This window comes from Paramormyrops kingsleyae, chromosome 8 (assembly GCF_048594095.1).
Source record: "Paramormyrops kingsleyae isolate MSU_618 chromosome 8, PKINGS_0.4, whole genome shotgun sequence".
NCBI lineage: Eukaryota > Metazoa > Chordata > Actinopteri > Osteoglossiformes > Mormyridae > Paramormyrops > Paramormyrops kingsleyae.
In genome coordinates, this window is record NC_132804.1 from 4,140,911 (window position 1) to 4,167,317 (window position 26,407).

General features: G+C 41.5%; 2 protein-coding genes across 3 annotated transcripts; both read left to right on the forward strand.

Annotated features, from left to right (window-relative positions):
* The first annotated feature begins 713 nt into the window (after nt 1–713).
* Nucleotides 714–13,576, forward strand: LOC111834561 (bactericidal permeability-increasing protein-like). Its single transcript, XM_072715007.1, has 16 exons — nt 714–780; nt 3,889–3,999; nt 6,968–7,082; nt 7,544–7,675; nt 7,758–7,913; nt 8,336–8,399; nt 9,475–9,535; nt 9,729–9,820; nt 10,069–10,245; nt 11,048–11,107; nt 11,201–11,368; nt 11,451–11,518; nt 11,619–11,661; nt 12,503–12,566; nt 12,788–12,864; nt 13,034–13,576. The coding sequence occupies exons 2-16, from the start codon at nt 3,897–3,899 to the stop codon at nt 13,073–13,075; spliced, it is 1,422 nt and encodes a 473-aa protein (XP_072571108.1). The 5' UTR covers nt 714–780; nt 3,889–3,896; the 3' UTR covers nt 13,076–13,576.
* A 2,319-nt stretch (nt 13,577–15,895) lies between these two features.
* LOC111834564 (bactericidal permeability-increasing protein-like) lies at nt 15,896–25,636 on the forward strand. Of its 2 annotated transcripts, XM_072715009.1 has the most exons (11): nt 15,896–16,017; nt 16,187–16,240; nt 17,615–17,733; nt 18,317–18,427; nt 19,994–20,108; nt 21,251–21,382; nt 21,475–21,630; nt 23,437–23,500; nt 23,625–23,667; nt 25,048–25,124; nt 25,274–25,636. In XM_072715009.1, exons 4-11 carry the CDS (start codon nt 18,325–18,327, stop codon nt 25,313–25,315), a joined length of 732 nt encoding a protein of 243 aa, XP_072571110.1. In that variant the 5' UTR covers nt 15,896–16,017; nt 16,187–16,240; nt 17,615–17,733; nt 18,317–18,324; the 3' UTR covers nt 25,316–25,636. The 2 variants fall into 2 exon arrangements, with proteins under 2 accessions (XP_072571110.1, XP_072571111.1); XM_072715010.1 differs by lacking the exon at nt 16,187–16,240 and having other exon boundaries at nt 15,902–16,017.
* The last annotated feature ends 771 nt before the right edge of the window (nt 25,637–26,407 follow it).

Sequence of the window (26,407 nt, forward strand, 5' to 3'; positions counted from 1 at the left end):
ATTACATCTTATTATTTATTATCTAAAAATTGGGCTGCTCTTGCCAACATTAACCCAGAAGATTAAGTGTGGGAGGAATACCTGGGATTATTCTCTGTATGTTTGCTACAAGCTCCAGGTTTGCTTCTCTTGTGTAACTCTATTGGTTAAACAAACACAAATAAGCATTCATATTTCACAAAATTAAAAAACTGTACTGCAAAAATACACCTCAGACTGTTTCATTCATCTGTCATAGCACAGGGCACAAGGCAGGGGGCGCCCTGTAAAGAAGGCCAGTCCATTGCCAGGCATGCGCACATCCATAAACTAGGGGCAATTTAGTAACACGAAATAGTCTAACTGCATGTCTTGGACTGCAGGAGAAAACTATCTGGAGGAGACCCATACAACCATGGGACGTTTTATAGAGTAACTCCTAAAAACATGACAGCAAGTGACTTCAGCAATCACTACCACAAACAACATAACTGATTGCATGAATAGCTTTGGTACTGTAACAACAGTGGTAGCCAAATCATTTGGGTTATACACGTATCATTTTCATTGTCAAACTAAAAATGATGGCACTGTGGTTATCTGGGACCTGCAACTGTATTGTGTGAGCTTCTGTTTTTGCCATGTCTGACGCTGATGATTCACATTTAATTATGCGAGAGTCTCTTCCGGGTCACGAAGAGAGATTTAAGGGCTGTGTGTCTGTTTTTCTTTCACTTCCTCCTGCATCAGCCCTGGGTAATGAAGAGCAGACTTAACTCATTCTGGGAATAATTTCATAAGGTAACCAAAAACAAAGTCAAGCTTCTTTTTATTTAGTGTATTAGTTTTTGGGGACACTGGGCAAACTGTTTTATTTACATACTGCCATGTATGACTAACATTGTATGTCACATTATATTCCTGCTTTTTCAAATGTTTTCTCTTGTATTTTTGCAACTGTTATGGCCTTTTGGCACACAGCCATGCATGTGAAGAGAATGTGGTTGGCAGGTATTTTTGTGTAGAGATTTAATCTTAAAACAATTGTGCTCTTCAAAGTAGGCATTACTTGGAGATGTTTAATGCATATTAACATTTACTCAGGACACACAGTACTTTCCTGACATACAAGTTGTTACAAAACTTAGAGTTTTTGTGCAAACTATGGTTAAGAGAAGAAAAGAGATAAATAGCATATACACAAATAATGCCCAGTTTGTAGTTTTAAGATAGAATCACAACAAAAGAATAGACATTCTAGAATGAACAAACAGTAGAAATATCTTTGCAGTGTAACTCAATGCCAACTATGGAAACCAGACATTCTGGTTTTAACTGTAAGACGGTATTTGAAAAGGAAATAATCTGGGAGTTAGCACAGAATCATTTTTCAAAACCAAGCATTTTCCAGTCATGCTGTTGGCTGTGACTAATGTGCAGGGGAGAAGAAAAGTGAGAACATAATTCTGTCTAATTTTAGACTTGCCAGAAAAAGTAGCTTAAAGCTGCAATATGAGTCTATGATGAGCAGTGTGTTTTAGCCATAGAAAGTTGTTCAGGGTTACAGACCCTTCAGGCTATGTCAGTGTTTCGTGCTATAGCCAACATGTCCAGGAAGGTTTCAATGCCCCAAATGGGAGAAATTCTGGTCAAATATTATCGGTTCTTATCATCAGTGTTAATTTTGACAGCAGATTTCAATTTAGTTTTAGTCATAGTCTTTTGACTAAAATGCAATTTTAGTTTTAGTCATATTTTAGTCATCTGTTTTGTTTTAGTTTTAGTCTAGTTTTAGTCGACTAAAAAGCATAAGATTTTAGTTGACTAAATCTACTGTAGATTTAGTTGACTAAAATATATTGGGTTTAATTTAAATGTAATTTAGTTAAACCGTGGTAATATACAAAATATTCTAACTTAAAATTAAATAAAGCCAAGTCTTATTAAATATGTGGAATATCGTCTTTCCATAAAAACCAAAAATTAGATATGCATTGTTTAGAACTTGCATATGACATTCTTCATTCTGTAAAGCAAAAGTGCAACTCCAAATTATTTAAAAGAAAAACTGTATTTGGCAGTAATGCCATTGCAAATACTGCATGACCTGAAAAAATTACCTTGCAGATGTCGCTTTAGATTTGTTGTATTTTTACCAGCGATTTCCGCTCCACACGGTTTACACAAGGTCTTGTTTGTCTTGACATCAAACGTGAAATTATTCCATATATCTTCTCTTCTTTTTCTCCCAGCCATTGCCATGTCATTTTAGTTTAAGTCAGACAGACACCCACCAATGTATGCAAGATGTACTGTCGCATCTCGCGTCGCAAGGTGAATCAGTATCTTAATTTTCCAAATGTGCGTGTGCGTCTCACCGCGCCACGCACCAAGATTAATTCTGATTGGATCATTTCCAAAAACGTCCCTCACTCACATTTTCGTCTCGTTTTTATTAGTTAACGAAAATGTCAATATATTTTTATTATAGTTTTCGTCATCATCACTTAATTTTTATTTAGTTATCGTCTCGTTTTCGTCAGTGAAAATTTGTCGTTGACGAAAATTATAACGAAAATATTTCGTCAACGAAATTATCACTGCTTATCATTGAGCTTAAAAACTGATTGATGGGCAAGCTATATAAAGAATGATATCATCAAAAGATGTAGATTTATAATATTTTATTGAACAGTAGGATATTTCAAATAACACAAAAATGAATAAATATTACGCAAACCTAGAGCTGAGCGATGGCCAAAAATGTCATCACAATAAAAAAAATCATATTGGTCAAGTCCTGATATTTATCATGATAAATGTCAAATCATTATTTAAAGGCTTATATTTACTCCTGAGTTAAACTGAAGTAACCAGATTGTTACTCGTACTTATAAACTTTTCATTATCCTCAGAACGTAACAAGCACTTGCCCAACAATAGTGATAGTAAAAATGACGCTTTTGGAACAATTTGCTCGATTTCCTGTCCCCACACTAGTCTCACACTCAGCACCACACTAGTCCAAATGGACCAGTGTTTTTTTCCATTAGCTGGACTGACAATCCTGCCACCAACCCCCAAATTACCCTGTATGTTAAAGGACCTCCTTACTGGACTGGATGTAGATTAACATCATAGCCAGGATGAAGCAATTGCACATTAAGGTGCTTGCTCAAGGGTCCGGTGGAGTAGTATCACAGGACTCAAACCAGCAACCTTCTGATGGCTGGCACAGATCCCTAGCCTCAGAGCCACCAGTACGCCTGCCAATAGAAGTATATGCAAAAAATTAATTTTATCCTATTTTACTACAATTCAAATTGCACTTTATTTTCAGTTTATTCAATTGCACTATATTTTCAATGGACATTCAACAGATTTTTCCAGTCAAATTCTGGTAATTATCAGGTAATGGAAAATAACGTATTGTGGTGACATTGCCATACATAAGAAAAACAGATTGTGTGATGAAGGACGCTTCTCATTTTTTCATTATGACAAAATTTCCAAAATTTAGCGGAACTCAGTCTGGTTTGTCTGTTCACTCACCTGGTAATACAATAATATAATTTCACAAAAATGCTTGAATATCTTTAAGTTTAATATCTCCCGGTTCTCTGTTAATATTACAGAATGAATAGATACTGATACCAAAGATTATAGCCAATGTGTAAGTTTATAAGAAGGAGGCTATGGAAAGTGCAGACAAGTGTTCCAACTTACAAAGACAGTGTTATGAAGGAAAAGACAATACAATAAAGTCATATTTAATCTGGATTGGTGCATGCAATACACAGCTACAGTAAGGTTACCCTGGGTCATGCTGCCAATTCTTACATGATCTGGAAGTTAACATGGTACTGTGTTGCTGAGACAAGAGACTGATGTGTGTGACTGATTCCGCAGGAAACACAATGCCTTTGTGGTGCTTGCTGGTGCTTTTGGCTCTCCCCGACCCAACTGTGAGCACCAACCCGGGAGTCAAGGTCCAAATTACCCAGCAAGGCTTGGAGTATGGTAGGTTCACATGCTATAGCTAAATGTATCTCCCATGTGCTGGTGAACTTGCACTGGCTACCCATACTGGCTACATACTCTTAGATCCTCCGATCAGTCGCTGTTATTCATTCCCCCGACCCATTTAAAATTTAAGGGCAATCGGGCTTTTTCAGTAGCTGCTTGCAATCTTTCGAATGCACTACTGTTTTACATTAGGTCACCCCCCCCCCCTTGAAACACCCTGATGCTGTGTCACTGAAGACCTGTCTGTATATATTTCATTTTGCTTTTAACCTTTTATTTTCAGCTTGTGTATCTGACTATATGCATTGCGCAGCACTTTATGCAACAAGTGTTGCTTTTAAATGTGCTTTATAAATAAATTTCACTTGATTTGACATGACAAATGTGTAACTAAATGCAAGATGACAGGCCTGTTCACTGTTGCCTACTGCTGGATAAACCTTATGCACTATTTGAAGCATGTGGTAAAGTATGCCAAACACTGATAAATCATCATATTAGACAGGATTCATTTGAAATAGATTTGCACATTTGAAGTATTACAACCAGTTGTAGTTTGGAATGAAATGAATGGTCATAAAGAGTACATTAGCATTCAAAGCTGATGAGTATATGAAATGGCTCTGGAGTAGCCCTAACACTAACCCGATCCCAGATAACAGGGTTACATAACTGCAGCTGAAAGTATTATGGTGATACAAAGGCAGATTCCTCTCCTGGAGCCGACACCTTATCGTGGTGGAGGGGTTTGCGTGTTCCAATGATCCCAGGAGCTAAGTTGCCCGGGGCTTTATGCCCCTGGTAGGGTCACCCAAGGCAAACAGGTCCTGGGTGAGGAACCAGACGAAGTGCGGCTCACAAGACCCTTCATGATGAATGAAATAGTGGAACCACGGTTTCCCTTGCCCGGACGGGGGTCACCGGGGCCCCCCCCTGGAGCCAGGCCTGGGGGTGGGGCTCGATGGCGAGCGCCTGGTGGCCAGGCCTGTACTCATGGGGCCTGGTCGGGCACATCTAGGGCAGAGGCAGCTGACAGGTACCGGCAGGCCAAGCGGGATGCGGCTTTGGCGGTCACTGAGGCAAAAACTCGGGTTTGGGAGGAGTTTGGTGAGGCCATGGAAATCGACTTCCGGACGGCTTTTAGGCGATTCTGGTCCACCATCCGGCGGCTCCGGGTTGGAAAGCAGTGCAACATCAACACTGTTTATGGTGGGGATGGGGTGCTGCTGACCTCAACTCGGGACGTTTTGGGTCGGTGGAGGGAGTACTTCGAAGACCTCCTCAATCCCACCAACACGCCTTCCAATGTGGAAGCAGAGTATGGTGACTCGGGTGTGGACTCCCCTATCTCTGAGGCAGAGGTCACTGAGGTGGTTAAAAAGCTCCTCAGTGGCTGGGCCCCGGGGGTGGATATGATCCACCCAGAGTTCCTTAAGGCTCTGGATGCTGTGGGGCTGTCCTTGTTGACAAGCATCTGCAGCATCGCGTGGACATCGAGGGCAGTGCCTCTGGACTGGCAGACCGGGGTGATGGTCCCCTTCTTTAAGTAGGGGGACCAGAGGGTGTGCTCCAACTATAGGGGATCACACTCCTCAGCCTCCCTGGTAAGGTCTATTCGGGGTTCTGGAGAGGAGGGTCCGCCGGATTGTCGCACCTCGGATTCAGGAGAAGCAGTGTGGTTTTTGCCCTGGCCGTGGAACAGTGGACCAGCTCTATACTCTTCGCAGGGTTTTGGAGGGTTCATGGGAGTTTGCCCAACTAGTCTACATGTGTTTTGTGGACTTGGAGAAGGCATTCGACTGTGTCCCTCAGGGAGTCCTGTGGGGGGTGCTCCGGGAGTATGGGGTGCCGGGCTTCCTTTTAAGGGCTGTTCGGTCCCTGTATGACCGGTGCCAGAGCCGGGTCCGCATGGGCGGCAATAAGTCGGACTTGTTTCCGGTGAGGGTTGGACTCCGTCAGGGCTGCCCTTTGTCACCGATTCTGTTCATAGTTTTTATGGGCAGAATTTCTAGGTGCAGCCGGGGCATTGAGGGTGTCCGGTTTGGTGACCTCAGGATTAGGTCTCTGCTTTTTGCAGATGATGTGGTTCTGTTGGCTTCATCGGAGCGTGATCTTCAGCTCTCACTGGGACAGTTCGCAGCCGAGTGTGAAGTGGCTGGGATGAGAATCAGCACCTCCAAATCCGAGACCATGGTAGTCAGCCGGAAAAGGGTAGAATGCTCTCTCCGGGTCGGGGATGGGGTCCTCCCACAAGTGGAGGAGTTTAAGTATCTCGGGGTCTTGTTCACGAGTGAGGGGACGATGGAACTGGAGATCGACAGGCAGATCAGTGCGGTGTCCACAGTGATGCGGGCGCTGCATCGGTCTTTCAAGGGGAAGAAAGAGCTAAGCCAAAAGGCAAAGCTCTCGATTTACCAGTCGATCTACGTTCCAACCCTCAGCTATGGTCACGAGCTGTGGGTAGTGACCGAAAGAACGAGATCGCAAGTGCAAGCGGCCGAAATGAGTTTCCTCCGCAGGGTGGCTGGGCTCTCCCTTAGAGATAAGGTAAGGAGCTCGGTCATTCGGGAGGGACTCAGAGTAGAGCCGCTGCTCCTCCGCATCGAGAGGAGCCAGATGAGGTGGCTTGGGCATCTGCTTAGGATGCCTCCTGGACGCCTCCCTGGTGAGGTGTTCCGGGCATGTCCCACTGGGAGGAGGCCCCGGGGAAGACCCAGGACACGCTGGAGGGACTATGTCTCTCGGCTGGCCTGGGAACGCCTCGGGATTCCCCCAGAGGAGCTGGATGAAGTGGCTGGGGAGAGGGAAGTCTGGGTTTCCCTGCTGAGACTGCTGCCCCCACAACCCGACTTCGGATTCAGCAGGAGATAATGAATGGATGGATGGACAAAGCCAGCTTCAGCTGATATACAGCAGGCTACATCTTTCAGTAAATGTTTATTCCCTTCTGGTTTCTCTGCAGGCCGACAAATTGGAATCGCGTATCTGCAGGAGAAGCTGAAGTCTATCAGCATCCCTGATATCTCTGGATCTGAGGATGTTTCTCCCATTGGCAAAGTCGAGTACAGACTCTCAGGGTAGAGATACACATCCTCTTATGCATTGTGCATACCCTACAACAATCTACATGACCATCCATACATCCATCCATTTTCTGTATCTGCTTATCCTTTTCAGGGTCGTGGGTCTGCGTGACCTTTTGAAATAAATATGCTACAGTTTACCATAAAATTATATAAATGTACAGTTTACCTGACTTTTCTACATTTGTTACATTATTTCAGAAACATTTTTGCAACAAAATTTATCATTATTCCTTGGTTTCTTTATATATACATTTAGGGTCTGTGCTGAATGTTACCCATAATTTAATCTCCCAGAATGTGAACTTTCAGCCTGTTGGCAGCACAGTTGCACAGCAGACCAATCGCGTTGCTTTGCCCCCAGTCTGTAGTGATCAGGGTCATGGTTCTGCTCCAGGCGATGCTGCAGGTTCCTGTTTTAGTCACAGTGTGTCCCGGTCTGTTGCTTCCTCCAGTATGAGAATCACAGACTTGGGCCTGCCGCAGTCCTCTCTGGGCCTCGTCCCCGGCACTGGTATCAGCCTGTCCATTGGCAACGCCTTCATCAATCTGCACGGAGACTGGCATGTCAAATATCTCAAATTCATGTGAGTGGCACCGCACTCCTCTTCTTGTGCACAAACTTTTTGCAAGCTGGATGAGAACAATGAGCAATTTCTCACACTGCAGAAAAGACAGTGGCTCCTTTGATTTGGCCGTAAGTGGTCTGACCATCAAGGCCACCATCAGTGTGGGCAGCGACGAAACGGGACGACCCACCGTAAGCAGCAATGGCTGCGTGGCCAGCGTGGGTGATGTCAGTATCACATTTCATGGAGGGGCCAGGTATGGATAACGAACAGTTACATTGAGACAATGCATTTCAATAACTTTCTCAAAGATTACCATAATTTCTCCAGTGACTCATCATGTGTTAGGTGAATACAGCACTTCCATTCTTGACCACAAAGAATTATCTTATGTCTCTTGTCTTAATGGAAGGACCGTCCATGTTGTAATAATGCATTAACATGTTAATTTGAGTTGGCATGGTCATAGGTGAAGGACTTTCTTATTTCCATAAATCAAGGCAAATATACAATAAGACTTTATTTTAATTTGTTTGTGTCTTTGTTTTTGGGGAGGGGGACCCTGCCAACACTGGGGGGGACACTCCCCACCCCCTGCTCCCCCCATTTCCGACGCCCTGGGCTGTAAAAGAAAATAATGTATGTTCTTAATAATAATGTCAGTTGTTTTTTTCCCAGTTGGTTGTATAACCTTTTTACAAGCTTCATTGATCAAGCTTTGCGAGATTCTTTACAGAACCAGGTGACTTTCAACAATGCCCTATGATGCCTTAATGTTCAGTGCCAGTCAAAGGTTTGGATACACCAAGCCTCCTTCAAAGTTGAGTGTTGCATCACATGACCCGGCCACCTAACCTAAACACAGTAGAAATGGTTTCAGAGGAGTTTGACCAGAGAGTGAAGCAAAAGCAGCCAATGAGAACTCAGCATATATGTGGGACCTCCTTCAGGACAGCTGGGAAAGCATCCCAGGAGACCACCTCATGAACCTGGTGTAGAGGAGACATTAAATTTGACCAAGCAGTAAGGCAACACAAACACAGGAGCTTAACTAAAGAAACAGGGCTTTATTGACCCCCAAAATACAAACAGTAACAAACTCAAGACCTTAACATTACAAAGCAAAGTATTAACTGAAACAAACTGACCTTTCGATAAGGAGACATGAAGGAACATATACAGTATAGTGGTTTGGCCAAACCAATTAACACACAAAGGGGTAAACCAAATAAACACTACATATAATTAAACAGAGCAAAACAAATCTAAACCCCAACTCCCCCCTCTAGCTATGGCAGCACATGGTTCACTCCTGCTCCAGGGGTTGTCCTTTTAAGAGAGCTCCGCCCTCGGCCACACCTATATGCTGAATAGAAAAGACCACCCCCACAACCAAAGTAACTGCAAACCAAACAATGAATTTAGACAATCACTGCACACAACCCTACAATATCAAACTATGTACAGTACACTACACCCAACACAAAAGGCAAAACACATCAAGTAAGACCTATGAATTATTACTATAAATAAGGCAAAAAGCATACAAAGTAAATCATCTAAGGATGTAAGAATGTTTCAGGTCTTACTGTGTGGCTGTAGCCATCACACAGTGCATAATTTTATATTTAATATTTTATAGTTTTTAAAATCTTTATAATTACTCTAAAACAGCACAAATAAACCTTTCTATGGGTACGTGTGTCCAAACTTTTGAATGGTATTGTACAAGGACTTATACTGTAATGGATAAACTACATAGTCATTTTCACAGCGGCGATGATTTTGTCATGGAATCACACTGCTTTCCTTTACAGATTTGCCCTCTGGTGCATGACGCCATATCTGATATAAACCCCCAACTGAAAACTCTGAATGGTATGATCGGTAACATAAGCCCAACTAATCTGATGCTTGTAACATTCATAATTAATACACTTAGCAAAACGTTTTATTTCAAATGAGTCATGTTAAAAAGAGAACAGTTCAGAAACACATGTCACTTGCTTCTGACCAAAGTTATGCTACAGTAAGAGGCTGGTACTGTACCATGTGGCTGTTTATCTTCTAGTGCTAGCTACAGTGGATAAGTATGCTGAAATTGAGTACTCCATGGTTACTCCTCCCTCCATTTCAAACTTCCTCATTGAGTTAAGCTTAAAGGTAAGATGCACTTTTCCTAAAACAATCTGCCTAATTACCCAGTAAAACTGTACCGTAGAAAAAGTCTAAAGGAATATGATTGCACCATCTTTTTATATGAGTCTTTGTGTCATCAGAACCATTTTCTGCTTTACTAGAAACCTTTCAACTAACCACGTATTTTTTACTTTACTTTTCCTAATCGTTTATTGAATTCATGCTGACTGTTTATCTGACCAAGAGCTCTGCTGGTTCTCATGTACCTGCAGGGGGAGTTCTACAACATCGGCCAACACCAGGAGCCTCCCTTCTCTGCGCCACCTTTCTCCCTGCCCCCCCAGACGAGCAGCATGCTGTACATCGGCCTGTCCTCCTTCATGGCCAATTCAGCAGGCTTTGTCTACAACAGAGCCGGAGCTCTCAGCCTGTACATCACCGACGACATGGTGAGTGAGCTCACAGTGAGCCTGCCACATTATTCACTGCCAGCTGCTTTTAACCAAAGCTGCTTTTAAACAGTCTGATAATGCTTTCCCTGTTATGCTCGCAAAATTTCAACGTTTAAAGTTTAACTGGTGCGATGATAAAGCTGTACTTGCTTGCTTTAATGCGTTCAGAGTATTCTTACTATAACTGAAAATGCACCAAGATGGCCACGCAAGCCAATAATAAATTGCTACCCTCAGGTTTTAAGCGTACACTTCCTAAAGGACAAACCATCATCGTGATCAACAACTCGACAGTCAAAGATTTTCCTCCAAACAGAAAGTCAAAAACATCAGAAAAAGGCCAATAAAGGAGGGAATTTTATTTTGCTTTGGAGATAATTTCTGATAGCCCCTATCCATTTTCTCTTTATATCATTTGCCTTTAATTTTCTTTTATATAACATTTATATAATGTTATTTTACATCACCAAATGCAGTGTATACTGGTCCACACTTGACTTAACTTGCTTGCTTTAACATGCTCTACTCACCATGACTGGCAATTCACCAAGATGGTGGCATGAGCTGATTGCACAATAAATGCTCAAATAAATCAAGACTTTAAGCTACACCTTATAGTGGACAAACCATCACCATGATCAACGACTCGGCGGTCAATGTTTTTCTCCAAATACCAAGTCAAAGGAGCAGAAAGGGCAAATAAAGGAGGGAATTTTATTTTACCGATAGCCCATCCAACAAGGCTAAACTCCCAAACCTGGTTTAATGTGTGACCAAGGTGCTTTTCCCATGTGAGCAGGTCCCCTCAAGCTCTCCCATACGGTTGAACACCAAAACATTTGGAGCGTTCATTCCAGAGGTAAGCCCGTCTCTCCCTGTAGCATCCATGAACCTTCTGATAACAAATGACGTAGATCAGTGGATGTGAGATTCAAATCTCCCTGTTCCTTAGATCTCCAAACGCTTTCCTGACATGATGATGAAGCTCCTGCTGAAGACATCCACACAGCCCAACGTGACCTTTGAGCCCAATAACGTGACTCTGCAGGCCACGGGAACTCTCACGGCCTACGCCATCCTGCCCAACACCACGCTGGAGCCTCTCTTCATCCTCAACATGGTTGGTGAGACAGAATGAAATTGTAAAGTTTTTAGATCACATGTGGCAGGAAAATGACTCCCACGGCCCATGATCTCTGCAGGATGCCAGTGTCAGTGGCAATTTCTATATAAGTGGACTGAAACTGGTTGGATCTCTACAACTGAACGGGTCAGTATGCTTGAAGCATAGGCCAATGTACAGTCAAATGACAAGGGAAAAAGGCCAATAGAAAGGCCAATTAATCAAATATTGCAACTTTTCATTGTAGATTTGACATGGTACTGGGCACTTCATATGTGGGAGAGTTTCAGGTGAGTTTCATTACTATTTCTGAAACACTATTCTCACTATTAAAACACATTCATTACTGTGTGCTTTTAGATACTATATAGGGCTGCCACTAATGACTATTTTTCTACTGATTAATCTATGGACTATTTTAACGATTGGTCGATTAATCTAAACAATTTTCCTCCATAAAATCACATCGACCATTTCATTTAAGTAAATTTTATTCTGACAACCACAATCTGTATGTGATTGCAGGGCTAATGGAGGCTGGCTTTTCTACAATATATGGACATTGAATGCGCATTGTGATGCCCAAAAGTTATTAATCTGTATAAATTTGACATATCCTTATGCACATTGCATTTGGTTAACGAAGCATGGCACATGTTTTGGTAAATCATGGAAGCGATAAACACTGAAGTCACAGGACAGATCAGCAGCCACGACATCTTTTAAAAGAGAAGATATTTTGGCTAAACAAAGTAAAAAGACGGTGGTGGTGTGCAAGTGCTTTTTGCCGATTAACGTCCAACAATTTCTGTGTGTTTTCTCGTTCGTGGTACTCCTGCCGCTGTGGTATGCCATCGAACTTTGCACAGTGTACAAACCACCGCTTTGTTTTTATGATAATTTTAACTACTCCCATAATTACATAGTGATATTGAAGAAAAACATTTCTTATAATGAATTGAAGCGTTTTAGAAATTATATAAATGTAATTTCATTAAAATAAAAAAAGATATATCAGTATAAAATATTGTCATTTATGCATTTTCAGCGTCAACGTCATCAACTATGTCGACTAATCGCAACAGCCCTACTACATATGAACTGAGTAATGTCTTCATGACCCTTTTACAGGTGAAACCTCTCTACAACATCGTCATGTTGGTTATGAAACTGGCTGTAATACCAAAAGTTAACGGTAAGAGCAGGAATTTGTTTCATAAAAGTCTCCTAAATGCTAACAAAGGAATGAAAGTATGCAAATGACAAACATCAGAAGGGTTTTGGAATTAAGTAGCATATATTGTATTAATTTGGTTCCTTATATTCTGCTACTTGTGATTACTCATTATAAGAGTATGAAGGTATTATGGTATACCATGATAATGATAATGTTCTGAATAAATCCTGCCTCCACAGAATACCTTCAGCAGGGTTTTCCTCTTCCAGCCATTGGTAGAATGAACCTCATCAACAGCAAGCTGCAAGTCCAGAAGGTAAGACTAGTCGCGTCCCTGAACAGTTTTATAACCTGACAAATGCTCTATGCTGAAGTTACATCTCTGCAGCTCATTGTTCCAAGCAGGTATTTCATAGATATGGAAGCTGAAGCCCTAACCTTCCATTCTGCTTTACAAGTCAACTCTATCTCCCTCACTGCTCCAGGACTACATGCTGATTGGAACAGACGTTCATTTCACAAAGTGATGTCCTCACGCCCCATGACTGGAGATGTGTATCTTTGCTGATTTCCTAACGGCTGACAACAGAAAGACAATTATATAACAATGTATAAATGTTGTTAAGTTTTCTCCATTTGTCGTTTGTAAGAGAGTATTGCAAGAGGAGAATTTTAAAGTTTTTTTTTTTACTTTATTCCAATGATTTCTTATTAATCTTGAATATTGCAATTCTCATGTGTCTTGTTTTTCCTCCATACTGCATATAAATGCATTTATATATTTTCAAAAGAAAGGTAAATAACATTTAGTACTTCCTTATGCCTGGCTGCAACAAATGTCATGTTTGATCTTCTAAAAATAGACACATACAATAAATATACAATACATATATACATATGCAATATATATAGAATACAAACAAAACTTAAAAAATTGCTAAATTTAATAAAATTGCTAAAATTTCTGAAGTCCTTTTTTGATTTTGTTATTATGTACTGTGTATACATTAATGACATAAAAAATTAAACAACTTTATCAACATAAAATGTGAAAAGTGGTCTGAATAGTATACACCATGAATTGTGTACATTCTGAATAGTGTACATCCTGAATAGTGTACATTCTGAATAGTGTACATTCTGAATAGTATACACCATGAATTGTGTATATCCTGAATAGTGTACATTCTGAATAGTGTACATCCTGAATAGTGTACATCCTGAATAGTGTACATGAAATACGACAAAGGGAACCCCGGACTCTTGAGCAGTTGAAACCCTGTATGAGGTAAGAATGGGACAACATTTCATTTTCAAAACTGCAGCAACTGGTCTCCTCATTTCCCAAACGCTTACAGAGTGCTGTTAAAAGGAGTGGTGATGCAACACAGCGGTAAACATGCCCATCTCCACTTTTTTATCTAGGGTTGTGGGCCAGTAATATCCATTTTCTCTTTATATGATTTGTTTTTAATTTGGTTTTATATAATGTTTATATAACATTATATTGCACCACCATATGCAGTGTATGAGATACAAGATTTTTATTCGCCATTTGTGCATAAAACCAACATTCCAGGCACATTGGAATTCTTGTGCAGAGCTCTCTCAGAGTCAAGTTAGTAGAACACTTATATACAAAAAAAAAGATGGGGAAGTAGGACACTTCTGTCTACTACTGGAAAGATTTCCTGACTCAGAATGCGGACAACTCCACATCACAAGATTGTAGAAAGTGGACTTCCAGACTGATAGAATTGCAAGGTCCAATGTTACATCCTCCATTGTTTTTCTGTCTGATCTGTGTACCATTCATGTGTCTGATGGTGGTAGGCTGGGTGTCTTGGGTGTATGTCTCAGTATGGTAGTTGACTGTATTTGGTTTGTCGTATACCCATTTTAGGTTCTCTTCCATTGCTGAAGACCAGTTCCAATACTAAGAACTGAAGTATAGAGGACCATAAAAATCTCCGGATGTCGTTCTTACCCCGCTCCAAATATCAAGGATGCATCGGTTGCATCCTCACCAAACAAGACCGATCCCATGATTCATTGTGTCCCAAGTTCGTTCTTGGAGGCAAGTCAGCAGGACCGCTCTCGCCGAGGCCACAAGAACAAGCTTCACATTCTTGGGCTGTGCCCAAATTCAGGGACTGTATTCTTTGAAGGATGCGGTACATGTAGCCTTTGTAGGCTTCGATTGTCCATGCAAATAATCTTGGGATATGCTTACTGCATACACATAGCCTAATATGTCATAAATGATGGGAGAAAAAACTCTTAGTGCTTTATCTAGCCTACTGTCCTAGTGAGAAGCTCTCAAACAAGTGTAATTTTGAATTTATTAATTTATTGAATTTTTTAATTTTTTATTAATTGTAGGCATTTTGCCAAGCCTTTCGGCCTTAGAAACTTTGTGAGTAGGGTTAGGGTTAGGTTTAGGGTTAGGGTTAATCCCTTTTCTGTAGAATTCAAAATGGTAATCACATCCGATGTATCCTATGTACTTTTCCTCCTACAAGCCTCTGAAAATGGCTACAAATTTTAAATCACACCCCTTTAAGAGCTTCTCAATGAAACAGTACACTAAATAAAGTGCTCAGTATTTTTCCTGTCATTTACCATTGCATTACTGTTTTTATGTCCTCATTTGACCATTTTGGCAGTTTTTATGTTTTCCTATTTTTGCGATGTATTCAGGGGCGGACTGAGACTAAAAAACAGCCCTGGACTTTCTCCCAAATAGACCCAGCAGCTGGACATGTACAAACAGCCACTAGCAGGGTTCTCACAATAATATACTACATAAAATATTCACGCCAAGTAACATGTCAACCAGTGGTGATGATTGCGGCTGTGTTTATTAAACCTAAGTCTTCAAATACAAATACGTACAAAGAACAGCAATATACCTGTTGAGGCCACTTACCAGTACCTCTTCCTCCCATGAAATTTCCTCTGCTGTCTGTCCCTCGTGACCAGTCTGTGGATGCTCAACAGGTTCAACTTTCACCTGGTCTTCAACACTTGCTGGGTGATTTAGCGTTTTGATCTACATTACTGCTGCTGATGGCAGTTGAACTGCAGCCAAAAAGCTCTGTGAGCTTTTTTCATTTTGACGCATCATTTTCGAGAGACTTGGCTTTCTTTTCTTTTAACTTTTCCCATCCTCCTTTCTCCTTTGATATACAAACACCTGTGAATTTTTTCAAGCAATCTGAGAGGGTGACCTGGGGAATTTTTGGCAGACTTGGTGATCTGATATGGAATGACTCAACTGCATTGTGTGAGCTTCTGTTTTTGCCATCTCTGACGTTGTGGGATGATTCACATTTAATTATGCGAGAATCTCTTCCGGGTCCCGAAGAGTGATTTAAGCGCTTTGTGTCTGTTTTTCTTTCACTTTTTCCTGCAGCAAACCGAAGTAATGAAGAGCAGACTTAACTCATTCTGGGAATAATTACACAAGGTAACCAAAAACAAAGTCAAGCTTCTTTTTATTTACTGTATTAGTTTTACAAAGCTGTATGCTGGGCACACTGTACACATTCTTTTATTTACATACTACCATGCATGACTAGCACTGTAGATTACATTATACTCCTGCTTCTTCAAATGTTTTCTCTGTATTTTTGCAGCTGTTATGTCTTTTTGACACACAGCCAGGCATGTGAAGAGAGTGTGGATGTCAGGTATTTTTATGCAGCGATTTATTCTTAAAACGATTGAGCTCTCCAAAGCAGAAATTACTAGAGACATACATTGTATATTAACATTTACTCAGGATTCTCCTGAAATACAAGTTATTATGAAAGTAAGACTTTTTCTGCAAACTATAGTTAAGAGAAAAAAAAGATAAACAGGATATACACAAATAATGCCCGGTTTTGTCATTTGAAGTTAAAATCAGAACGAAGAGTACACATTCTAGAAACTTAAGTGCATGAAAGCATATACCTATGAACAAAAAGCAGAAATATCCTTGCAGGGCAACTCAACCGCCACAATGAAAACCAGACATTCTGGTTTTATGAATGAATGAATGCCTGTATTTGCACAAAGCGCTGGTGCAAGAACGAAAAAAAAAAAAACAGTATGAGAAATGAAAACGTTGGATTGGTGCATCCCTGCTTTGGACTCCCTGAGAAGAGTCCCACCACAGTCACGTTATCAGTGAACGTGATGAAAGCCTTGCTGGAGTGGCTGGGGGTGCAGTCACATGTGTTACAGGTGTAAAGCAGGGAGGGGGTTCAACACCAGTGGTTCAACGCCAGTCTGAGGGCAGAGGAGAAATGGGAGCCAACTTTAACTCTCTGAGAGTGCTCAGTCAGAAAGTCCTTGATTCAGTGACAGACAAGTTGGGAAAGACCCACGTTCGTTAGTTTGGTGGCCAGCCTGCAAGGAATGATGGTATTAAAAGTATAGCTGAAATCTACAAAGAGCAACCTAGGTGTAGTAGTGCTGTTGCCCAACAGCCATTCTTAATGTTAGAATTGGCTTTGTCCAGTGTATTTATGATCATGGTTGCACATTTAATGTGTTGCTCCAGTGTGGGAAATACTAAATCTAGATCAGCATTGTTGAAGTCTCCAGCTATGAATTGCACTGCTTGAATATAGATGTTTTGTGTGATTGCTTAAAGCACTATGTAGGTGTCTGAGAGTTATGTTAGCATCTGCATTGAGTGAGATATATACTGCAGTAACTATAACAACGGTAAACTCAGGTATAAATAGGTCTGTATTTAACAGTCAAATGTTCCAGATGAGGGGAACAGTGACTTTCTAGGGTCTTTGTGTTAGCAGACCAGTTGCTCTGTGCGGAAATGCCTAACCCCCCTCCTTTACTCCTACCCGACTCTTTGTTCTGGTTGTGGTGGTGAGCTGTGCAGCCTTCTAGCTGTATCCAGTATGAGTAAATAAAGTCAAGTCTCATTTACAGAATGCTGGAATCCTCCATGAGTTTGTTCACAGCGATATGTAGCGACTGTTCGTCCATTTTGTTGTGGATGGATCTGGTGTTGGAGCGACAGAAGCTGGGTTGCGACAGTGTGCTTGTTCTTGTAGCCTAGCGACTGTGCCAGGCCGGCAGCCTCGCTTTTGCTTCCTGTGTCTCCGCCATCGTCTTCTCCTGCCAGTGCTGATAACAATCCAGGGAGAGCCTGAAATCCTGGCCATGTCCTAAGGTATGTTGTGTGACTAAAGAAATTCAGTTGTAATCACATGTTTACTCTGAAATCCTATGTTTAAAAGATCTGGGAGACTAAAGATGGGATTCACTAAACTGAATTTAGCACTAACAAATAGAAACATAAAAAACAGCAAGAAGAAGAGCACAGAGTCGCTCTCTCTCCGTGCAGGGCGCCATCTTGGTTTTTTATTTTAAACCTGCACGGTTTCCTTATGAGATATTTGAAAGAAAAATTATCTGCGAGCGAGTGGCATTTTCCCATCATGCTGTTGGCTTTGAATAATGTGCAGAGGGGACAGAAGAGTTTGAACTTCATTCTGTCTCAAGCCCATTATTGACTCTACCACCATGGACATAAGCGGCCCTTCAAAACAAACTCTCTATAGGAAACTCCTTGAGGTCTGTCTTGTGTATATTTAAAGTGCTGCATGGGTAAGCGCATCTTATTCTGAATTAGTGCATGCAATATTCAGCCACAGCTTAATCTGGGTCATGCTGCCAATTCTTACATGATCTGGAAGTTAACATGGTACAGTGTTGCTGAGACAAGAGACTGATGTGCGTGACTGATTCTGCAGGAAACACAATGCCTTTGTGGTCCTTGCTGGTGCTTTTGGCTCTCCCAGACCCAACTGTGAGCACCAACCCTGGAGTCAAGGTCCAAATTAACCAGCAAGTCTTGGACTATGGTAGGTTCACACACAATAAGATGTATAGCTAAATGTCAAATAACAGGCCTGTAAACTGTTGTCAGCCTATGGATAATCCTTATGCATCATTTCAAGCATACAGTAAAGCATGCCAAGCATTGATAAATGATCATATTACAGAGGAATTATTTTAAATACACTGCTTGAAAAAATTAAAGGGACATTTTTTAATCAGAGTATAGCATCAAGTCAATTAAACGTCTGTGATATTGATCTGGTCAGCTTTGGTAATAAAATTAACAAAAGGGCCACTAGAGGGGCAACAATGAGATGACCCCCAAAACAGGAATGGTGTAACAGGCCACTGACATTTTCCCCTCCTCATCTTCTCTGACTGTTTTTTCACTGGTTTTGCATTTGGCTACAGTTAGTGTCACTACTGGTAGCATGAGGTGATACCTGCACCCTACAGAGGTTGCACAGGCAGTCCAACTCCTCCAGGATGGCGCATATTGATGTGTCATTGCCAGAAGGTTTGCTGTGTCTCCCAGTACAGTCTCAAGGGCATGGAGGAGATTCTAGGAGACAGGCAGTTACTATAAGAGCTGGACAGGGCCATAGAAGGTCCTTAACCCATCAGCAGGACCGATGTCTGCTTCTTTGTGCAAGGAGGAACAGGACGAGCACTGCCAGAGCCCTACAAAATGACCTCCAGCAGGCCACTGGTGTGAATGTCTCTGACCAAACAATCAGAAACAGACCTCATGATGGTGGCCTGAGGACCCGACGTCCTCCAGTGGGCCCTGTTCTCACTGCCCGGCACCATGGAGCTTGACTGGCATTTTCCATAGGATACCATAATTGGCAGGTCCACCACTGGTGCCCTGTGCTTTTCACAGATGAGAGCAGGTTCACCCTGAGCACATGTGACATAAGTGAAAGGGTCTTGAGAAGCCATGGAGAACATCATTCTGCCTGTAACATTGTTCAGTAAAACCGGTTTGGTGGTGGGTCAGTGATGGTCCAGGGTGGCATATCCATGGAGGGACACACAGACCTCTACAGGCTAGACAACAGCACCTTGACTGCCATTAGGTATCGGGATGAAATCCTTGGACCCTTGGGGGCCATACAAACTACTGAGTACAATCTTGAGTTGCCTGTCGCATCATTTTTTCACTTTGATTTCCAGGGTGTCTTTGAATTCAGCCCTCTGTAGGTTGATCATTTTCATTTCCATCAAATGATGTGACATCCATTCGTTCCTAGCACATTACCCAGTCCACATCAGTATAGATATCCAGCATGATGTTTTTTACCTTTGAGATACAATGTTTTTTCAAATTATTCCTATAATTATTTGAGCAGTGTAGTTCTGTGGATTTGAAATATTACAACCACCAGTAATGTGGAATGAAATGAATGGTCATAAAGAGTACATTAGCATTCAAAGCTGATGAGTATATCAAATGGCTCTGGAATAGCCCTAACGCTAACCCGATCCCAGATAACAGGGTTACATGACTGCAGCTGAAACTATTATGGTGATACAAAGGCAGCTTCAGCTTTTCAGTAAAACTTCACTTTCCTCTGGTTTCTCTGTAGGCCTACAAACTGGAATTGAATATCTGCAGGAGAACCTGAGGTCTGTCAAAATCCAGGATATCTTTGGACATGAGGACGTTTTTCCCATTGGCAACTTCAAATACAGACTCTCAGGGTACAAAAATACATCCTCCTATGCATTGTGCATATCCTTATTGTTGGACAAAGAAAGCTTTTGAAAGTCATGCAAAGGGGTTTATTATCAGGACCAAGCAACCAAACAGTGAACTGATGAGCAGAATCGAAGTCGTGAGTTTGGTGGTCAGAAGCCAGGTGCTTGGGAATAGGCAGAAAGACAGATGATTGGCGGGTAAGATCCAGATCGGGGTCACATTGCGGAGAAGGTCAGGAGCCAGGAGAATCAGTCCAATGAACAGCACACCAGACGTGGGGTAGACACACAGGTGAGGTCTGAGGGATGGCAGGCAGACAGAGCGGATCAGGGCTGAACGGAAGACAAAGGGCAATATGCTTGGTATATGACTCATTTCCTGGCGCGTACAATTTATATTAGGTCAGCGTTCGACTTCTGATATTCAGATCGAGTTCTAGGTCAAACTGGTTTGTTCAACTTTCAACAAATTCGAGTTCTAGTGAGTTCGAGAACCAGAGTACCACTGTATTTATAAAATGGCATAACACATTATGACCATATTTATTATGCATTATGACTGCCTTATGAAACTCATCTATAATGCAGTATAGAAACGTTTATAATGCAGTACAAAGCATACTTAATGCTTATACCAACCATTATAATGCATTATAAAGGTATCTGTACTGCATCATAGATAAGAGCTTCATAAAGCATTCATAATGCATAATAAACATGGCTTTAATGTGGTATGACTTTTCATAAGTTTTTATAGTGATATTTATGTTTTATGAATGCATTATTATAAGTTTATAGATTATTACAAACTAAAATGTCCTTAAGTAAAGTGTTACATAAAATTTTATGTAAGTACCATTTATCTGATTTTTCTATATTTGTTACATTATTTCAGAACACAATACAATTTAAAAGTATACCTTGATTTCCTTATTCACATATACATTTAGGGTCTGTGCTGAATGTTACCCATAATTTAATCCCCAGAATGTGAACTTTCAGCCTGTTGGCAGCACAGCTGCACAGCAGACCAATCGCGTTGCTTTGCCCCCAGTCTGTAGTGATCAGGGTCATGGTTCTGCTCCAGGCGATGCTGCAGGTTCCTGTTTTAGTCACAGTGTGTCCCGGTCTGTTGCTTCCTCCAGTATGAGAATCACAGACTTGGGCCTGCCGCAGTCCTCTCTGGGCCTCGTCCCCGGCACTGGTATCAGCCTGTCCATTGGCACCAACTTGATCGGTCTGCACGGAGACTGGCATGTCACATACCTTGGACTCATGTGAGTATCACTGCAGGCTTTTTCAAACGGACAAACACTTTTTCAGGCTGGACAAGAATAACTAAGACTTTCTTGCACTGCTCACTATACAGGCAAGACAGTGGCTGCTTTGATGTAGCCGTGTTTGGTCTGACCATCAAGGCCACCATCAGTGTGGGCAGCGACGAAACAGGACGACCCACCGTAAGCAGCAATGGCTGCACAGCCAGCTTGGGTGGCGTCAGTATCACGTTAAATGGAGGGGCCAGGTATGGATAACGAACAGATAGTTTCACTGAGCCAATGAATTACAACAGCTTCCTGAAAGATTACCATAAATTCTCCAGTGACTCACCATGTGTTAGGTGAAGCCACAGTATGTTATAGCAAATGGGGAACAAATCTGCTAGTTTCTGGGATTAACAGAGAGAAATTCAGTGTAACAAGAATTATGTTGTAAGCAGTGGCATCAGAAGGGAGTTTAATATGGGGGGTGGGGCCGTGGGAATAGCTCTGCTGCAGCTGGCCACAGGATGGCTGCACGCCGCATGAAGGGGGTGGGGGAAATAAGCCAATGGAGATAAGCCTGGTGGGGATCAGAGCCTGTCGCGTGGCGTTGCCTGCTGTGTGGCAGCACTTAGGTCCTAATCTGAGGTGGCCCATCCGGGTGCGTGGAACATCTTATCTCTGAGGAACGCAGACCTAGGAGTGGCCAGATCTTTGTAGGTGGGTACTCCTGTTATCACTCTGATGGCTGCCATACTCAGGGAGTAGCTATGGCTGTGGCAGATTGGCTTCTCCCTATGGAATCTAATGTCACTCCGTTCAACGAGCATATCATGAGGCTCAGGTGAAGACACTCTCTGGGTGTCTTGTCTATTGTCTCAGTGTATACTCCAACTGTGATGAGTGATGTCTCGATGAGGGAGACATTTTATTCACTACTTTGCTCGGTAGTTGATGGGTGCCCAATAGGTGACAGGTCTCTGGTCATGGGTGCAACCACTGGCACTAACTGGGATGGCAGTGATGATGAAAGTGACTCCATGTAATTGACTTTTCAAAAGGTCGGCAGGTCACTGGATCATGGTTCCAGTGCCCAGTTTGTGAACTCTGACCACAGAATTGTTGTTGCTACTCTGAAGGTTCAGCTTAGGTCCAGTAGGCTATCACCTAGTAAGAGAATGAGGCTGGACCTGGCCAGACTCCAAGATCAGGCTGGTTCTAATGAGTTTGCATGCAGTTTGTGTGAGGAATTTGCAAACTTGGGTGCGACTGCCAATTGTAATGGGATATGGGAGACGTTCTCTGACAAAACCCTGATGTTTGCTGAAGGGTGTGTTGGTGTTGCCTGTGTTCCCCGAAGGAGATGCTTCATCTTGCAGGGCACCCTGGACGATATTGAGAGGAGTCGTAGCGCATGGCTTGATGGCAACTCCAGTCTCTACCAGGAACAGAGAAGGAGCAAAGGCTCTGAGTACAAATAAAGAGGCATTTGTTAGAGGGGGTCTGTGAGCAAGTGACACACCACTTATGGTCTAGTGACCCACATCTTGGATACAGAGGAATCAAAGCATTATGCGCATCTGAATCATCCTCGGAGAGTCACACTCAGTGATGGGAGGGTCCTTGACATCCGGGGATTTTTATCCGTCCTCTGTACTTCTGTTATTATGGTATCGGAACCGATCTTCTCTGATGGAAAATGACGTAAAACAGGTACACGAGAACTCAAGTATGGTGAAGTGCACATATTTAAAACCCTTGGTTTTAAAATGCGTCTTAGCTGATCGGATCCCAAGTTGACAGCTGATCATGTATCTTCACGGTGTCCAGCTGATCATTTGTGTTCCTATTTTGTTACTGCCCCGTGAAGTCGAGGATGCATCAGGACAAATTTGCATTTAAACTACAAAAGATATGCGGTCAAATGCAAATTCTCTCGCATACTGTTGTCATTATTGGAAGACTTTATTAGTTACATAAATCAAGAAAAATAACCAGCACCCCAGTTTATAAGAGGAAATACTGTAACATATGTTCTAAATAATAATGTAATTTGTTTTAATTCACAGTTGGTTGTACAACCTTTTTACAAGGTTCATTGATCAAGCTTTGCGCGATTCTTTACAGACCCAGGTGATTATCAACAATGCCCTAGCATGGCTTAATGTATAAGGAATTATAATGTAATGGATAGACTACATTTCATTTTCACATTGACAACACTTTTGTCACGAAAACCCACTACTTTCCTTTACAGGTCTGCCCATTGATGCAAACTGACCTCCTGAAAACTCTGAATGGTATGACTCACACAACTCTAGAGTTTGCAGCAATAACAAAAACCCAGCTAATGTGAAATATTAATAATTAATATATTTTGTAAAACAGAGTTTATTTCAAATGAGTTAGGCTGAAAAGAGAAAAGTTAAGAAATACATCATGAAAGTGACCCTGTCGTATTGGTCTGGAGCATCAAGCACCAGACCAGCAGGCTCCAGGACAGTTTCTTCCACCAGGTCACCACCCCCACTCCCCACTACACTAGTGGATGCCTCTGGTTCACTAAAGTGTACTGTATTACACCTACAGTCTGTCTGTCTGCCCCATGGTATATTGTATGTATGCTTGTATTGTATTGTGTGCTGTATTGTTTCATTTGTGAATATGTAAAGTTGTATACTGCTGTAGAGTTGTTTTATGTACAGTCTTGATGTGCAGTGCTAGATGGCTATGCTGATTAGTTGTTTCACGTAGTTTGCATTTAATGCACTGCAGTGCTGATACGAACTCGTGACCCCAGATTTTCACTCACCAGTTCACTCATTCTAGTGATGTGACAAAAAAAAAGTGATTTGATTTGATTTTGATGCCGCATTCCATTTGAACTTGGAAGTCGGAAATGCGGAGGAAATACGGAGGAACCTCTGCAACCCCGACGTCAGAATTCCAGAAGGTGGCACCCTTTATCAGCAAAAGTGAAAGCTGTAGTTACATACTGTTCATTAGCACTTATGTCTTATACGTGTTTCATTAAATTAGTCGTACACCCAAGACTATCCAACCTCAATCTGTGGACATGTTGCTGTGGTGTTTATATGTGCAAAATACCACGTAGCAAGTTGTTATCAACTGGTATTGCTAACAATGGCTAACAAGGAACATTGGTAGAACTTGGCTTGTTTCAGAAAGCAGGATTTCGTCTGGCTAATCACTAAATATTATGATTTAACCAAGCACTGATATAGACTAGCTGCGGCCATTTGACGTCTTGTCTTATACGTTGGTTCTATTTTACAGCTTACTTACAAACAGTCCGTAAAATGAACGTATAAACGTGACCCAGTTGGGTCATGAAAAGAAGTGGTACAAATCGCGCACCTGATGTAAATATCTGAAGATTTTGGAGATTAGGGAAAACACAAGGTGATACCATACAAATACAGACTGCTCCTCTACTTACGAACAAGTTACATTCCGAACGGCCGTTCGTAACTTGAAATGTTCGTAAGTCGTTATTCAACATCATTTTAAGGATATACGTAAGTACAAAGAACTAGGATGCTGAGAGTACGCACGCTACGCTGCTGCGCGGTGGGAGTAGCGGCCAGAAGTCTGAAAATTTGTTTCTCTAAGCGAAACCATTAATGTAATAATGGTATGCACAAATCCTGCCTCCACAGAATACCTTCAGCAGGGTTTTCCTCTTCCAGCCATTGGTAGAATGAACCTCATCAACAGCAAGCTGCAAGTCCAGAAGGTAAGACTAGTCACACCCCAGAAACCAGACAAATGCTCTATGCTGAAGTTACATCTCTGCAGCTCATTGTTCCAAGCAGTTATTTCATAGACATGGAAGCTGAAGCCCTAACCTTCCATTCTGATTTACTACTTCCCTCACTACTCCAGGACTATGTGGTGATTGAAACAGATGTTCACTTCAGACGGTGATGTCCTCGTGCTGAAGTCCTGTGCCTGGAAATGTGTATAATCTTATAATAAGATGATTTCCATGCTGCTGACAACAGAAAGATTTTTTGATACCAGTGTAAAAATATTTACCGTTTCTACATGAATACTTAAGGATTTTTCAAATTTATTCAAGCGATTTCTTATTAATCGTCCTTTAATACTGAAATCATTATGCATCTTGTTTTCCTCCATACTGCATATAAATGCATATTTGGGGACCAAAATGTCCTCATTTTTCAGGTCATACCTCAATTTTATAAAAATCTGTGAATGCAATAAAACAAATGCCAAATGCCAAAAGTCTTGCATTGTGTTTTGCTTACTTGTGGTTATGGTCGTCATTGTTTGGGATTAGGGTTTTTCCCATAAAATGAATGGAAAGTCCCCATTTAGATAGGTACACCAATGTGTGTGTGTGTGTGTGAATATGTATCTTGAATTATGTCACTCAGATTTATCATTAATATGGAATTTTAGTAGCCTAGTATGTTATAAAACTTTGCAGTCCTCTGGGTGTTGGGCAATAGAAAGGAGTACAGGCATATGCATCGTAATGGATCACTGTGAAAATAACAGACAGGGTGTATTTTCCACAAATGTGCAAAATATGGTTCATGTGTACAAATTCCTCCATATTTTTGTGGAAATTTACAAAATACATATTTGTGGAACTAATAGCTCAGAGTTGTTAAAATCTTATCTAGCTCTGATTTAAAGGAACCCAGGGTTTTAGCTTGCGCTACACTAGCAGGAAGACTATTCCATACTCTAACTACACGCTGTGTAAAGAAGTGCTTCCTCAAATTTGTTTTAAAATGTTCTCCCGCTAATTTCCACTTATGGTCATGAGTTCTAGTATTTAAACTAGTGCTATCAAACGATTAAAAATTTAAATCAGATTAATCACAGGGTTGCTGTGGATTAATTTCGATTAATCACGATTAAATATCATTCATTTTTAATTTATATTAATCACATTTAATTTTGCATGAGCAAACCGACTCAAGAAAAAAGGGAATATACAGTCGAGCACGATTATTACGATTTTCTGGGGCCGGCAGATTTCTTTCG